We start from the raw sequence: 17,429 nt of genomic DNA, 5'->3' as shown, positions 1-17,429 counted from the left end.
CGCGTTTGCGGCGCGGCGCGGCGAAATCACGCGCAATTAGGCGCGAGCTATTGCGGGAGCAAAACGCGAGACGCGATGTGCGCGATTTAACAATTCCGTATGAGCGCGCCGTTGCATTAATCAACGTCAGATACGGCGACCGATTACGCCCCCGATGGCCCCGATATGAATCGCGAATATCCCCGTTGTTAAAAGCGCGGCTCAGTATCAACGGATTTCCGGTATGATTCGATCCCAGATCCCCGAAACAGCCGACCATCTTTTTGCACACACAAACACGCCGCGGTTAGTAGTCTCGTCGATGTCCTATATATATCGCACGCGACATTGACATTACAATTGGAATTGTGTATGTCTCGCGTATGGCGTATTTGCAGGTTTATTTTCAAAAATTTACAAACTTGCAAATATTTGATGCATTGTGATGTTTATTCATGTCGTGCGACGCAAGCACGCACATTTTTTTTTTTTTTTTTTTTTTAGGTATAAACCTGGAATCCTGTATGAATCCTATATATTATTCGCAAACATCGCAAACAGTTTTTATGGAGTATCACTTCTGTTAATATTAACATCTTTTTTTACTCCAAAATTTCATACATATTTGACAGACATTATTTCCGTCAAAAATAGATTTTTAAAAATTATAATTCTAAAAATTATTCACATGACAAATGTCGCTCTATAATATATAGTGCAAAACAGGATATATACTTTATTTTTGGAAAAGTAATCCTGAAATTTTGTATAAGGATTATTCTCAAGCAAATGCATTTCTCTTTACAAAATAATATCATATTTTTACATATCATTTTCATCCTACTTTTTCCAACAAAATCTAAAATACCTCGCATATGTTTAATTAAACTTACATTTCGGCGTTAAAAATTCACATATGGCGAATATGCCATCCATTTACATCATTTAAACCATCAGGATACGCAGAGCATACAGAGATCTCTAAAACGAATTCGCATATTACCTCTTGAACTTCTCCAAAATTTGCTCCCTAATCTTCCCTGATTTCTCGCGTCTCGTCTTCACCCGAGAGATGTGAGAAGACCGAGAGACTTCACGCTCGCCGTGAATTATTCTCGCTTATACTCGGAATATCCGCCTAACCGATTACCAGAGCGCGAAATAGGAAACGGTTATATATATACGTATATATAGGCTCGCCTAGGCGGCCGACGGATTATTAAATTTAATACGGCCAATTACTTCGAGGAGAGCGACGAAAGCTAATAGCCGTGGACGATGGCGTCGCGGTCCTTATAGGGCCCACTGGAAGAAAGTGGCTCGACGATACACAGAAAGTGCGAGGGAGAGAGGCGTGAGCGTCGTGAGCGAGAGAGAGAAACACGGTCCCTAATGACGCCGTTAAATCAAACAGTCGCGCCATTATTAACTGCGGACAGATCTAACGGCGGACGAGCGCGAGAAATACCACCTCGAGTGGTGGCCGAGAATAAGCACTCTCGCAGAACGCGGCGGTTAGGCAGTTGCGAAATTGTTCGGCTGCCACGAAGAAAGCGCTCGGTTTTGCTCGCGAAGATTGTGCGGTATACGTAAAATTTCGTGAAGGCATTCGTAATTGCTACGGACACAGGGAGGATGCAGCGACCGCGAACATAATATAGATACAAGCAGGTGACTAAAAGTATATGGTTCCTATATAGTAAGGTAAAAGATATGAGAGTAACGTAGAGCTCGTTGAACTTATTTTTTGTTTTTAATATATAATTTGTTTTATTCAGTTACAATATCATGTCAGTGTGTTCGCATAATCATCAAATATATCGATACTCATTTATAGTATCTTAAAGCAATTAAAAAGTAGTACATTTTGATAATTTTTCTCTTTTTACAACCCTCTGTACGTAAATATGTATTTATGTGAAGCATAATAGCAAATAGGCCCTGCTTTAATATTAATTTCCTATTGATAAGCAGAAGCAACAAATTAGCGATTATAATTGGCATCTAATTACTGTAAATCCAAACATGATTTCCAATGACAAGAGCGGTAGTTTAACAACAAGATTTTAGCGCTCGTTCTTCCTGTTCGAACAAAAAATTCCGGACAAGCGAATCCCGGCCATTCCCGGACACCCTCGGTCATCCCCAATGGCGCCAAGAGCGCCGCTGACATTTCGATCACGTGACAGTTCGTCACAGCCTTTCGGAGCGAAGGGCTGACACGGCGTTGACAAACTTTTGGAGTGTACATATAGTCGAGGGGAGAAGTCAATATGCAACTGGGGAATAAAGTGCGTTTCAAACGCACCAAAGATAAACCGAGAAATGAGAAATTATACAATCAATTTTGATTAAACATATATGTGTATGAATATAACTGGCCAAAATATCTCGAGAAATTCCCATTAAAAATTTCACTGACATTTGTTTTAATCTGTAGTTATTTCTTTTTAATTACAATGTATAATATATTCTTCTCTTTTCCGAAATTTATAATCTCTTTTACGATATATATAGTGTTCCTTAAACGGTGCGGTGCCGGCGGTTTAAGTCTTCTGCAATTTAAACTTCAGTGATTTGCGGTAAAAATAATCCGCAGTCGAAAATTCTCGAGGGATGTTTGAGAATTGCTGCTTTAGAAGTAGCTTTCGTTTCCACACCGCACTCTTTAGCTCGCGAACGAGTCCGAGAAGGCTTCCTATAGTATGTTACGCAAGTGGAGTAAAGAAAGGGAGAGCCCGTTTGAACCTGATGCTTTCAAAGTAAACACATTAACGATCGCCTTTTTCGCGCATGCACGAAGGTGTCTCGAAAGTCCCGGGCATTTTCTCTCAAAGCGGGCCTAACTGAGAAGAACCAGTCATTACTTTCGTATGAAAGCAAAAACGGTTCCGAGGTTAAAGCCATATTCATAGCTCCGTTACTCCCTCGTATAAGGTACCCTTGTTCCAAGAAACAATTATATAAATACAAATCTCGTTTCACACCGGAAGTAAATAAGCTTCCGCCGCAAGTGGCTTGACATTTGAAAATAATAGAAAGGATTTAAACAAGATCGAGATTAAACGGAGTATCAGTGAGTTAAATCTTGATGTATCGTATCTCGCAAGAGACGTACCTATGCGTTATATTGTCACGCGCATATGTTACACACGTAACGTCGGTATGTCGGGAATGCGACTAACGATCCAAGCTGGTGCACTCGCTGGTCGAGTAATTACCTGTATTACGCCTGTGAAATGACTGCTCGTTACTGACCCGAGAATAGCTGATAACTCGCGTCGATTAGATCCCGAATGGGAGTGGCGCGTAACATTAAGTTATAGTTATGTTATGTTATCCCCATAAACCTAATGAAAACGTTCAAATAATTGGTCGTCTTGCATCCACCTCGGATCGATATTTAAATGGTACCTAATTAGCAAATTTACTAATCAAAGATAATATTCATCGTTTAAAAACTTTCCTCTTAATTTTTAAAAATTTTCAATTTAAAAATAATTCTCGTGTAAAACCTGTATAGAAAAATACTGCAAAAAGATTACTAATAATACTCTATTGTGATTTAGGTTCCTTTTTTCTAAATCTTAATTTAGAACTAATTTTTTCAAGTACTTGTTCTATTGATATTTTGATATACATTTTAATTTTCCAACATTAACATTCATTTTCTCGGTTTTCTAAAGAAGTATATGCGTAAATTCACCCGTTGCAATTAATTCCTCAATTAAAACTGTACTGCTAATGCAACGCTATTATATAGAGATTACTAATGCCGCATCAATATTGTGCAGTGTGTACAGATATCTGTACTTGAATATTCATCGCGAATTTCCCCTTTCACCGGGGTAAAACGGGCAATTTCATCTCGCAATTCGCGCTCCCATTATATATCGTGAATTCGCAAAAGGATTCATTGATGGCTCTGTACGCGTCCGGCGGCGTCCGGCGGTTGTTGGTCAGATTCTAGAATTGTTTATGCGTCTTTACGATTAAATACGTAAACTCCGCGTAAACCGCTGCCAAAAGAGCGCGGTTACCACGCGCGGGCTCGTTTGCATCCGTACGTTTTTGCATTAGTAAGGTATATATTTACCGCGCGAGCACACTCTCTCGAGAGCCGGCCTCGCTCGCGAACACGGAATTACGTAACATCCTTTATTTATGCATCCGCATTTTCACTTTGTAACTAAATAAGTTTTTGCGCGTGCCATTGCTCGACGCACCGACTCATCGCACGGGATTAAATTTTATCCTGCAAAGTAATGCACACAGGCAAACGAAAGAGAAAATGATAATACTCTTCCAGTGGCAAATATATTTTAATTGACAATGTTGAAATTTCCTACACTGATATATCGAGAACTCGGCAAAAGTGATGATATTAAACTTTATTTTTGCATGGCATATTTGCTAATTAAGCGCGCTCTCGCATGCACAAAATTATTTATTGCGTACACTTGTTATTTTGCGCTGATTTCAAATGTTAATTATTAAAATTAAATTTATATATTACTCGTTGAAACGTATAGTTCGGTTGTTGCTTCGTACAGTTGTACATTATTTCCGAATAAATAAAATTTCTTATAAAGTGGTATACGCGTTTTAAAGTTATATACCAATTTAAAGAATTTTTATCTTTTGCGATATTCACCGACATAGAAAACGCATTTTTGTGCCATATATAGATACTAAAAAAAAACTTGTTTCAAGACTGAAAGTGATTGAAGCAAACCGAAAGAATTCCGGTCACTGCAATGCGATCGATTATTGCAAATGTCTATTATTAGAAAAAATACACAGAGGATTGTTATGCGAGCTTCGAGACGCTTAACGTCGTTTATGTAGTGGACTTGTTTTCGCTGTACATTTAGGTCTCCACGCAAAAAATAAAATTAAACGAACCTGTAAAGAATCGCGTTTTTTGTCGATTACTAAAAAAAAAGAAAAATCCGCAAAACCCACAAATAGAATATAAAATAATTTCGTTATTCATAAAAAAAGGGAAAAATTGTAATGAAAAGCTTAAACGCCTCGCATTATATTGTTTAAAATGCGTAAAAGCACAAATATTTGTCACAATTTCCGCACGAATTCATCGCAAACAACGTAATTCGATTTAACGATGACATTCACGTGGGATGATTCCAAACTACGCAAAATGCATACTTATATATAATTCATCGACAGTTACATAATCGTAATCTCGCGCGAAAAAACAATCGCCACTGCCAAATAAAATTCTAGGACGATATTTCCCGAAGAGAAAAAATTCATAAATTTGATTTTACATTCCTTTCCGGATCAAAAGATCAATCGAGGAAAACACACAGACGTGAAGGGAAACATTGGAAACGATATTTACACCCTCTAATTCTATCGGAACAATTTTGCGCGAAGAAGAACAACAACGTCGGCGCTAGAGATCAGTTCGAGGGATGGAAGATTCGGAGTCTGTGAACATGACCGCTCATACCGGCGCGGCCGAAAGTCGCGTAGAGAGAAGCGACGAGCCATCTTACCTCGTAAATATCGATCCCGCGACGGCTTCTCGCGGGGGTGGTGGTAGCGGATGGCGGCACGAGTCGACAGGGGTTGTAGAACGAGGAGAGCGAAGCGAGCGAGGCAGCTAGGCAGGTACGACGCGAGCGGCGAGCGGCGAGCGCGTTCCGTGGCGCAGTAGTAGAGGGCTTGCACTCGTCGGGCCTCGCGGCGGCCGAAGAAGAGAAACAGAGAGAGGGACACAGAGAGGCAGACACGAGGAGGAAGAGAATCCGTGCGAGAAAAGCACGGAGAGCACGAACTGCGAGAATCGATCCGTTCACAAGAAGAAACGTGTTCCTTTCTCTTGTGTGATCACACTTATTTCTTATTTACTTAAATTCACGCGCGCGCGCGCGCACACACACGCACACACACACACTCACTTTTTATCATTCACGCGGCGTTCCGCGAATCTTATCTTCACCGGGTACAATCACTGCGCGCCGATCACTTTAACATTAGTATACGCACTTGTGATCGACAACTAGCACACCGTGTGATTTTCGACACGAGTTTGCGACGTTCGGATTTGTTTAAATATTCTCAAAAAGTTGTTGAACTACGTGTATAGTTCTTTTACGCGACGCGCTGTTGACTGACACACAAAGATCTCTTTGGATATACCGCCAGAAAACTCGAGTGCTATAGGTCACCCAATGTAACAACGCTGGTGTATAAAATTTTTGCGCAATTACGCACCACACGTAATCGTCTCGCACCGAGAGCTATCCGCTACCCAGAACGGAGCGTCGCAACGTAAAACCGTCGCGCCGGAGAGAGCGCGCGAAATTCTCGGCGACACGCGCCGGTCGTGCCACCACGTGGTCCAGAGAGCACGCGATTCGCTTCACTTTCTAACTTCCGCGTGTGGCACATACACACATATACGAAACGCTCCCTCCGCTCTGCCGGAATGGAGAACGAGAGCGCACGGTAGCCGGGCGGAAAATCGGCGGCTGGACGAAAGGGTGAGGCGCGGGTAGGCGGGCGGGCGAGCGGCCGGGAAACTGACGTAAGAACCGACACTGATAACGAACGGAGGGAAGCGACACGACGCACGCGAAGGGCCGCGAAAGACTGAACGAAAGACGGAACGGTCGGAATCGGGGTAGTCGGAGCGTTGGAGGTCGACGCGTGCGCGGCCGGGTCCCCCTCTTCTTGCCTGCGATAGCTACCCCCACCACCACCCTCACCGCCACCCACCTCTCCGCTACCATCTCCACCACCAGCTGTCCCTTCGACGAGGAAAGCAACCTCGGGAACACGCCGCGATATCCTTCGGAGCGCGTTAACTCCGTTTTCTATGATTTCCACTTCCGCGTCGACTTAGGCCTGGATTTCGTTACGCGCGTTTCGCTTCACCTTTTCCTTCGCGCGATTTGGTTGCGCGAGACGCTTTCTGGATAATTGCTTGCCCTAACGTATACGCGTATAACAACGGTGAAATTGTAATAATCGTTGCAATAAATTGTTAGAATTATCGTAACGTATATAGAATGGATTGTATATAACCTGGTTTTTTTTGCAATAATTTTAAACGTTAAATTAGGACATAACTGAGAGAAACGGTCGATCGATAAGCAAAAATTCCCGATTTCAATTACCTGATCTAATTTAACAATATTTTTCTTCTCATTATCGCAAATTTATCCCAGCGAAATCAAACGTGCAAATACCGTCTCCATCCACTGTGTATCTTTCCTCAACTAATCTTTCGTTCTGCTATAAAAAAATAGGTACAAAATGAATTTCATAAATTTCGCGTTTACTTAAAAAAGTAAGTTTGCATTCCGTTACATTTATATCTCAGTTTTATTCACAAAGTCTCTTTTCCCATTCTTCCCCTCTGTTTTCTTTAGTCCCGGCGCGCGAACTCGGTACATATGTTATCCTAAGCGCGATAAGGAATCAATAACGAATGAATGCCCGATGCTCCCGTGGTTCGCAAGCCTCGTTATTCCAATGGGAAATGACAATACGTCTGCTAAAAATAAACATGCGTCGCGTTATCACGCATTGCACGGCGTCCGATGCGATTCACGGCGATCGCATTCCTGCCGAATTACAGGTTGATAAAAATATCACGGAGACGTCGACATATGTAACGCGACGCGACGCACGTCGACACTTTTATTTATTTATCTCGTCGACACATGCGCGCGCGCGCGCGCGCGCGCGCGCATGGCACGTTTGCTGGATGATGTATCGGCTGATCTCGTAAATATTTTATGCAAATATTTGCGTATGCCTCGGTGAAGAATAAAAATTGACTTTCGAACCTTTCAACGCCACTTTATCGAGTTTGCCGGAAAACTGCGAGAAAGTATAGGCGCACATATGGTTTCCCTGCTCCCATCGCGGCGGAGCACATATGTTTTCACGTAGCAATAAAATAGTGCCAGACCACATGTGTAATAGACCCTTCGAACACGAAAACAAGTATTAGATAATTCTGATTATCATATAACATATCAAAAATTAACAAATTTTAGAAATTAATGATGGTGTTATTATTGATATTTACTTTATTAATGCTTAATTTTAAAATTTTTTATACCAAGGATATGTTCACTTTGTCCCTCAATTTAAAATCTTTTCAATAAAATATACATAAAACATATTTATAAAATACAATATAAAAACAAAACTTCCTCTATGAGGAAGCAAAAATTGAATAATCCAAGGCCAAGATTTTGTCTGATCTAGCTGTGTAGATAATCGCTTTTACATAACACAAGAGGAAAAAAATGTATACTTAAAAAAAAAACTTAGGGATAACTTAAGTAAATGTAATGAAATGCAAACTTTTTCAAATAAAAGAGAAAATTATTCGTTTAAAATTCGTTTTGCATTCTTTTAGCCCTGCAGTAATAAACGCGCGTATGCAAAATTTAATTATTCAATTATATTATAATAAGCATATAGTCGCCTTATCTCGATTTAACTTTTTGAATAAAATACTCAAGCACAAGATATCAAATAACGTAAGCCGTAAGCAATAAGATTAGAATCTCTTATCTATATTTGTATATGCGCATTATGTACGACCATTTTACCCGAGAATACAGAGCTAGAATTTTTTGTTTGAAGTTTTACGTATCATCTGACCTTCTGCAATATGCAGACATATCTCCTAATCTCCTAATAGATTTGCAAAGTATCAGTCATAAACCGCACCCTTCAAAAACCATTCTCGGAGAAAGCCTATGTTTGGCACAATAAAATGATAAAATAAAACCTAACGAACTATAAAAGCAAAAAACTTCCCGACGTTTCTGAGCCTTTAAGAGAAAGACCCTATCCCTTTCATATATCTACGTTGGTTATTCCACTTGTAATGCACGTAATTAAATAAATAAAACACTGATGTATGAAATGTATGTGATCTAAATTTTGATTAAAACGTTTCCCTAATCCAATTCCAATTTCCCTCCAAGATCCGTGATCGAAATATTCCGGCGCTGTTGAGAACTACACCGTCTATACGCGATGCAACGCAGGTGCGTCTCTCATATTGCAAAGTTCTCGCACGATCACTAGATATGCGCGAGATTTGCTTATTCCGAAAAAGAAATACACAAAACCCCTCTCCGATCGCGACGAGATAAAAATAACGATTTGAATACGTTTCCCTTTCGCTCGTTTTTTTCGTCGTTTTCTTCGTCGGTGTGTTTGAAAGTCTAATAGCGTTTGAGTTTTCCGCCGTTTTCTCGCATGTGCAACTGGAACAAATGTATATATACCTGCAATGCACCGCTTTACTGAACCACATGCGATTTCGCCTAATACAGTAAGTTTCTTTTACCGACTTTTTAATATTTCTTATTTCTTTTTCAATAACGACGCAAATTATGCATTAAAGCATATTTAAGATTTATATGAAGAAATTAGTTTACTATACTAAATGAGATTCGAGATTCTCGTATATAAAAAATTTAAGATTTTAAATATATTTATTGACAGTAAAAAACAGTACTGGAATGTTAACAATCGTGTTTCTCATCTCGACTGGACTGGTGCGAGTTGCCACGAGACTCCGGCTTACACGTGCAATTCTCGCGCAAATTGGAGCATGTTCTACATCCGTGCAATCGATTGCCGCAACGAATTGCACGTGCAATTTACACTCGTCTATTAATTTCCTAACTTCTATTAGGTTAGATATTAAAATATTCAATTTTTAATGTATCGTTGAGAGATCGAAACATCGAATTAGGTTTACTTAATTCGGTTTAACAGGAACTTGAATTTAAATGTCGATCGCTTAAATATTTTTAATTTACTATTCTGTGAGAAAGAGGAGATATGAAAAGCATCGATCGCTTTACACCTTTGGACCACGTTAAACTTAAATATGCTCGCTGTATCGATCGACAACTATCACTTTTGTTAGTATATAATTTCCACGCGACCGTATTTTCTATAGGTTATAGGTAAAGAAGCGAGTCTCCAACGAAGCGGCAAATGAAGAACCAGGATCGACGCACGCGGACGAGCTCGTAAGACGACCGGCTCAGCCGAGAGGAAGAAGTATCGAACCAGAAAATCGACCCGACCGGCTACAGCGATGATATATCCTTATAATCGGCTTACGATATCTGTTACGAATACAAACACATATGCACACACATGCTTGTGTCATGCGTAGACGCACGTGACGCGAATTAAGTTGTGAATTTAACGACGATCCAGCTATTTACTGACTACGCCATAATTAGATCGTTTGCGGTTGCAAATATACAGAATTGCTGAAGATTATGTACTATGGAGCTACTTTTATACAGTACAATATCAAAAATATATAGAAGACAGATATATACAAGGTTAATTATAAATCTAAATCGTGTATTTTTCCTCAGCAGGAAAGTGACCAGGAATATCTTTTTGTGTTAAAATTATGTTATTTTATTCTTACCCTTAATTAAAGTTTATATTAATATAATTATTTGATCAGAGATACGTTAATTAGCGATATTTAAAATATATTACGTATCAATTATCTTGATAATATATAAAAAAATATTGCAAATATACGTCAATCAAATTTTAATATCCATTCTGACAATTTTTACTTGTCCAAACATGTTTTCTAAAAAGTCAGTTCTCCAAGCATATAAGTTTTACACATACCTACACGCTCATGAGAAACACATGCCGGATTGCTAAGCCGCCGGTATGTTAATCTTGCTGCTGCTCTTAATCTCGGGGAGATGCGAAATCACCGGGCGGTGTGGATTAATTAAAGTTAATTAAGCGCAGCAGACGTGATGCGTTTCGCAGGGATCGCTTTAAAAGGTCCATCGTTGTCGTATTTGACGTATTTGAGTTCGCCGACGATGAACTCGCGCTTTTCCAACACATAAACATCCATTTGCCAGACGAAAAAGAGAGAAACGAAAGACAGGAGAAGGAGAGGGAGGGGGAGAGAGAAGGGAGAGAGAGAGAGAGAGAGAGAGAGAGAGAGAGGTAGGATTTATAATCTTCTAGATGTTCGTCCCTCTCTGCAGCTAAACCGTGCTCGTGCTTGAAGTTTCCCTCTGTATCTTGAAAGTATCCTCGACGAATCAGAAATGCAATTTTGGTTATCATCCTTCAAGGAAATTCCTTCGCGTGCGCGAACGGATGCGATCTTTATGAAATTTCCTCGATGGAAAAGCGATGATGCTTATACAAAATTACGGTAGCTGGTTTACCGAAAAAACATAAAAGTAAATAACTATCGAGACCTATTCGCTTGAATATACTGAAATTCGAACGAAAGAAAATATATTGCGTTTCTCACGATCGCTCACTAGAAATTTAATAAATTCAATTTTTAGAAAGTTTACGTCAAACCCTTTAATATATTAATTCTTTAATTTTCATGAACTATATAGGATCTATATATGACAACAGTAATCAAATTTCAAAATCAAACAGTGATCAAACTTAATAGAATTCTTGCCAATTATATCTAATTTATATTATAAATACAGTCGATTCACTAATTGCTCAAAAGCAGTAAAAAAGAAATTAAACCCCTTTAAAAAAATAAAAAATTGTTGTTAAACAAAGATTCTCAATGGTTGTCAAAGCGCAAAGGCGATAAGCATTTGTGGAAAATTGCGAAAATACAGAGCGTATAATATGTGCAAACATAAAATGTCGAATTGGCGATTTACGATTGTATCGCCGACACTTTCTACGGGTTACACATCGACCGGTATTTGTATATTTTTCTCCACATTTATATACCTATGTGTGTGCACTCCTCCTAGACGTATCGCAGATACGACTTTATGGGGATCGTTTATGGCACCATAGCGAATCTGGAAACGTAAAGCGTCGTCACTGTCTTCGCTTGGGCACATATAATTCTTGCATCAGACTTCAAATAAACACGAATCGCGACAAGATATTCACTTAAGCGTTCGCTCGCTTTTCGATCTGTTACTTCTTTTCCTTTTACGTTCTAGCTCAAGTAATCCTTTATATATAATCAGATCTTTCATTGTCCTATCATTGTATATATTATATATTCATCTTGTATAACGGAATTTCAATTTCGGAACAGAAATAGTGTTTGTTTAATAAATTTCATTTTAAAAGACAAGATTTGTAATATATACTCTGTTATTAAGATAATATTTCAATAAAGAAATTAGAATCTTGTCTGTGTCTTGAATCTCCAAAGCACATCATATTTTAAAGTACGATTTAATAAATGTTTCACGCGTTTCGATACACCGTTATTCTGTTTCGAACTTACACGGTAACATTAGCCCGATGACCGAAAAATATCCGATCTATTCACTCGATGAACGCTACTTTACGATTCCACGTGTGTCAATCTGGTGACATCCGTGACATAGAGTGGCGGGAGTTTCAGCACGAAGAATGGAAGCGGGTCGTCAGAAGAGAGAGTGGCGAGAAGGGGAGGGATGGAGGGGGAGAGGCGCGGACATCTCATCGGACGGCTACCTTCCAACTCCTAAAATAACCACTTTGAGTCGCGCTTCCACCCTTTCCAACAGCCAGCCGAAGTATAGCTATACCGCGTTTGCCGAGAACGCCGCGGTAATAGTGATAGCGATGGTGGGGTGACCCCGTGCACAATTACACGTAATTGAGTTAGGCATTATGAATGCCCTCGAACGAGATCGCATCAGCAGAACGGAGCAATCGCCGGATAAACTTCCGAAAAGTTGTAACCCTCTGATTGCTTTAAATATTTCTCGAAAAGAGAACGAAATCTCTGAGACGAAGGAAAGATCCTAGAAATTCTCCTTTCATCATGACAATTTAATTCTTTAGAGTTAACAAAAATAACGTATAGTTATGTCTTGTTAAAGTCTGCGATTGCTATTTATGGAAAAATTAATGACGTAAACAAAACAAACTTGAGCATTATCCTCGCTTTGCGTTGCTCTGCAAAGTAAATGGAAATTTATAGACCAGTTTATCTCTCAAAGTTCTCAATTTTGGTATATCTTCTCTCTCCAAATTTGCGGATCTGTATCTGCAGAATCGCCGCGTAAAATGCGGCCAACACGCCAAATATCTGTAATCATCCCACGCTCGCCTCGAGACGTTCCCGCGGCATGTTTCCTCCCGTATCAGCGGTCATCGTCCGTACCTAACCATGAAACAAGCCACTCGCTCGCTGAGAATCCCAGCTGCGCGAGGAACCAATTACGCATTGTACGGCCGGGACTTGTAGTCCCTGGCCGTAGAATTTACGGGATTAATGCCGATTGGAAACACCGCCACTCAATATATATATATCACTTGCCAAGCCCTAGTACTTGGTAATATTAGTACTTTGCTTCGCCAATAATGCTTCCCGAATTTTTAATGTCCTCTCGATTTAGCGATATTAGTACCACCATATGAATAAATTTCAATCGACATCGCTTTACATTTGTGTTCATGTTTTGGTAAAAAAATGTACATTAGCTTGTATCTTAATTTATCAATTAATTCCTGAATTTATTTAATTTATTCAAAGTGATTTCGATTTATAATTAATAAATTTGTATTATCAAAGTTTTTATCTATAAAAATCAATTAAATAAAACGTTACGTGAAAAATTTCAGAAACTTATACAATTATTTGTAATATTTATATGTGATTAAAAATAGTTTAAATACAATTTGCATATAAAAATGTTAATATATGAAGTTTTAAAATTCATGGCATAATATAAAATGTGCACATTTTTCTCTATTATATTTATCTATTGCAAAATATATTTATCTCCGCACGCTCGTCGCGCCGTAAAGTGACTTTTTGAAGGCGCTAGCGATCACTGCCGGCGTTCCGCGCTATTAACGGATTACGTCTAATAATACGGACGGTACGGAGGTTCCGTGTCATTAGACGGGTGAATTAACGAGACACGCGTACGGGTAGGCCCACGAGGAACGCCCACGGGTCGTTCTCACGATCCACGTTGGGCCACGCGAGATTTTCTACTTTAACGAAAGGAAACGCTTCTCCGCTCCACCCACCTGATGGTTATTCCATGCTCGTTCGTGGTGGTGTCCCACGGGTAAATACAGACAAACGAAAATACGGCGAGATTAGAATCAACGATATATATGATTCATAAAATCGATATTCCACGTCGAAAAGAAAGCATCAACTTTACAAGGATGTTCTGACAATGAGACACAAGTTCTAATCTTAAAAAGAATTCGAATCTTTATGGAATCTTATACAAAACGCTGAAAGACAAAATTCACGCTGATGATAATAACAATCATCAAACGTAATTGGTATTAATACTATCCACTATTCATGGAAAGAAGATATATAAAAAGAAACAAGAATTGTTACATTGATAAATAATTTATAATTTATATTCCCAATATAATCATTATTTTCAATTCTAGACTCTATATAACCCATGCATAAAGGTTCAAAATTGCGCAGACAATAATTTCTTCTTCTTTCTTTTACCTTTTATCGTTTGCTATTTTCCTCCCTATATACTGTCCGAATGTCAAATCATAAAGTCACGAGAACCAAGAATATCTTCATCGATTGCCTATCGCGTGCAACATCCGCTTTAATTCTTCAAACGTAGCGCCGGCGACACTTCGCGCTTTGCTGAGCGTGCGTCAGGGACGATGTATGACGTCAAGACTTATATATATGTATATATTATACATATAAAGAGAGAATATATATATAATATGCATATTTTCTCTTTCTCTTTTTCTACACAAATAAACGTTCGGCGCAAAGTGAATCTGGAGAGAAAGAGAGAGAATCTGATGTCTGATGACCAACGAGAAATGCCGTGGGCGGAACAGTGACATGGCACAATTAAGTGACAAACGTGAGCATACGAACGAGATTATAAGGACAATAGACTTCGAATGGCTAGTCAAGCCAGAATCGCTAGAGAAATCCTTCCTAAATGTATCACAGTTGTCATCTTTACGAAAGTTCCTGTGCGAGATAAGCAACCATTTCAAAATCCTTCCGGATTTTGAACGTATTGTTGAACTAGTATAGTTTTCACGATATGAAATCTTCTACGCGAGATCTATTTCTGTAGCACAAAAAAGGTCTTAATTGCTTTGCATCAAATGACAGACCTAGGTCTGTATATTATACAATCGTTTCATAAATTTCAAAAATATCAGATGATATATGAGTTGGAATATTTAGGATAAAGTTTAGTATCTTACAACACATAAATTCACATTTTGATTAGAAATCAACTGAGAATATAGCTGTTTGTGAGCGGAGAAAAGATTACTCCTGTAAAATCTGACGCCATTAAAATATTGTACGAATTTTATGGAACGCTCCACAATATTACATCTGCGATAAGATACTTATTGGATCTCTCAAGCTACCAATAAATAAGGATAAAAATAAAAAAAACTAGAGTAAAACTAGCTCAGTTGTTATAAGAGTAGATATAAATGTAATAAATACCAAATTGGCTCTCAAAACCTATCAAATCGTATCTCAAGATTGAGATCCTTTTTCTAAGCTCGGATATAAATACGGGCTTAACATGATATAAAATTGAGGTTCTTCCTCTTTCATAATAAACTCATTCTTGTAGAAAAACTTTCCAACGAGATTGGATTAGGTCGTTGCTTAATAATGTAAGAGATCTGATCGATCAGATATTTTGTGCTAAGAATAGAATTTATGTAAAGATCTCAACTTTGATATTTAATGTACATCGAAACCCTTCTGAACCTGGTGTCTTTAGCGAATTGTCCCTCATCTGCCAAATTAGCAGATTAAACGCCCGTCAAGGTGGAAATTACACTTGACAGTTATGACGTTTACGTTACCTTCTTGGCGCGAATGAAACATTCATGATTTGCCGTAGCAATCTGTGCCACAGTATTAGATATCAAAATATACATTTCCCGACAACCTTTATTATTACAATCATCAATATACTTTACGAAAAATCAAAGTTGTATAGCATTTGAAAAGAATTACACAAAGTAAATCTTGATAGAGAAGAATTAACGATATAGTTTCAAAGTAATTTTTTCAAACCACTTATTTTCAATGATAAATTACAAGACATATCTAGTTGCAATATACTTTAAATGAGACAAAATTACAGTTAATTGCACAAGGATTCATCAGTGTCGAACTATTAGCACAGTAATTTAATTTTAATTAATTCATTTAAACCTTCATTTCTCCGTTAATAAATTTAATTAATTTATAATTACATCGGTTCAAACTGAATGGTTATTAAACGCGCATATCTTTTTACCAGCATTTCTCAGAAGTAATCAATCACGTATAGCGGTCATTGCCAAGAGGAAATGCGGTTCGTCAGAAACATTCTATACATTTGTTCCATATAACCGACGGTAGTCTCGCAGGTAATCCGATCAGTGGGGAACCGACAAGCTGCGGCCGGACAGATGCAAAACATCCCAAATTAGTGCGATCTCGATTATACGAGAAGTGACTATCACGTTGATCGGTTTCGCCCGTTTCCTAATTAAATTACTTATCACGGGAAACACCAGGGAAACATTGTGAGACGCAGGAAATTAGGCCATCCTAAATTACTATACACGCACGACTTACGATAATCCCTCTATACATACCTTAATTAATTCTGAAATGCTGAAAATCGCGAATGAAACGAAAAAGAAATACGAAATAGCACAAATTATTTATGAATTATATTTCGTCACTCTTGAAAGCAAATTAAATTGTAATCTACCAGTAATTTGTATTATATTTGTTCCCAGTCTTCAAAATTAAATTGAATTGAATTTTTACGTTTTCTTTAGTAATAAAATTTAACTGAATTAAATTTTAATTATCCCCCTTTCATTGTTATACGTGAAAAAATCGTTTAATTCGTTAAACAGTATTCAATTACAAAATTAAGATAAAAAAAGAAGACAACATCGACTCTTATTTATAAAAATTGTCTCAAATTGCAAAAGTCAGTTAATACACATCATATACGCACACATACATATCCTCGACGTTATCCCAATCTCTCCAATTATTCTGAATACGATAGCAGGATTTTATTATTGCGCTCGGCCAACTGCGATTGTCGCTCGTTTTTCGGTGCGAAGAGCGAGAGTTGTAATTACACGGGCCACCAGCCAATGACGATACTAACATTCAGCCATGACGGCGGGGCGGTGGCAAGCACAAGCTACTGTTTATTATTGTCTGGCATACCGTGGCTAACGATCCCTTTCGCGTCGACGCGCGTTAACCGTGAGATGTGGCGGATGCCACGACGGATTCCTTCCGCAGGGTCTTCTCTCCCCTTGCCAGTCTGTCGGACTACGCCTTAGCATTCTCCCCCTTGGTAGTCCTCGGGGTCCTACCAATTTGACCAGTCTAGACTACGATAAGCGAGTTTCTCGCTCGGCAAAGACGCGCACTCCCGAAACTGAACGGC

General features: G+C 38.7%; 1 protein-coding gene across 1 annotated transcript in view; it reads right to left on the bottom strand.

The window, feature by feature from the left end:
* Nucleotides 1–6,740, bottom strand: part of LOC143903733 (uncharacterized) — a 94,384-nt gene extending 87,644 nt beyond the window's left edge. Inside the window, exons 1-2 of the mRNA XM_077417594.1 lie at nt 6,727–6,740; nt 5,502–5,847 (exon numbers count right to left, since the gene is read on the bottom strand). Coding sequence (XP_077273720.1) covers nt 5,502–5,847; nt 6,727–6,740 — 360 coding nt within the window. The remainder of the gene's footprint in view (nt 1–5,501; nt 5,848–6,726) is intronic.
* Between the last annotated feature and the right edge of the window lie 10,689 nt (nt 6,741–17,429).

The sequence above is a fragment of the Temnothorax americanus genome, unplaced genomic scaffold, assembly GCF_048541705.1.
Source record: "Temnothorax americanus isolate GAGA-0224 unplaced genomic scaffold, ASM4854170v1 Scaffold5, whole genome shotgun sequence".
Taxonomy (NCBI): Eukaryota; Metazoa; Arthropoda; class Insecta; order Hymenoptera; family Formicidae; genus Temnothorax; species Temnothorax americanus.
The sequence above is the reverse complement of the archived record's forward strand: the minus strand, read 5'-3'. Positions and strand labels throughout refer to the sequence as shown.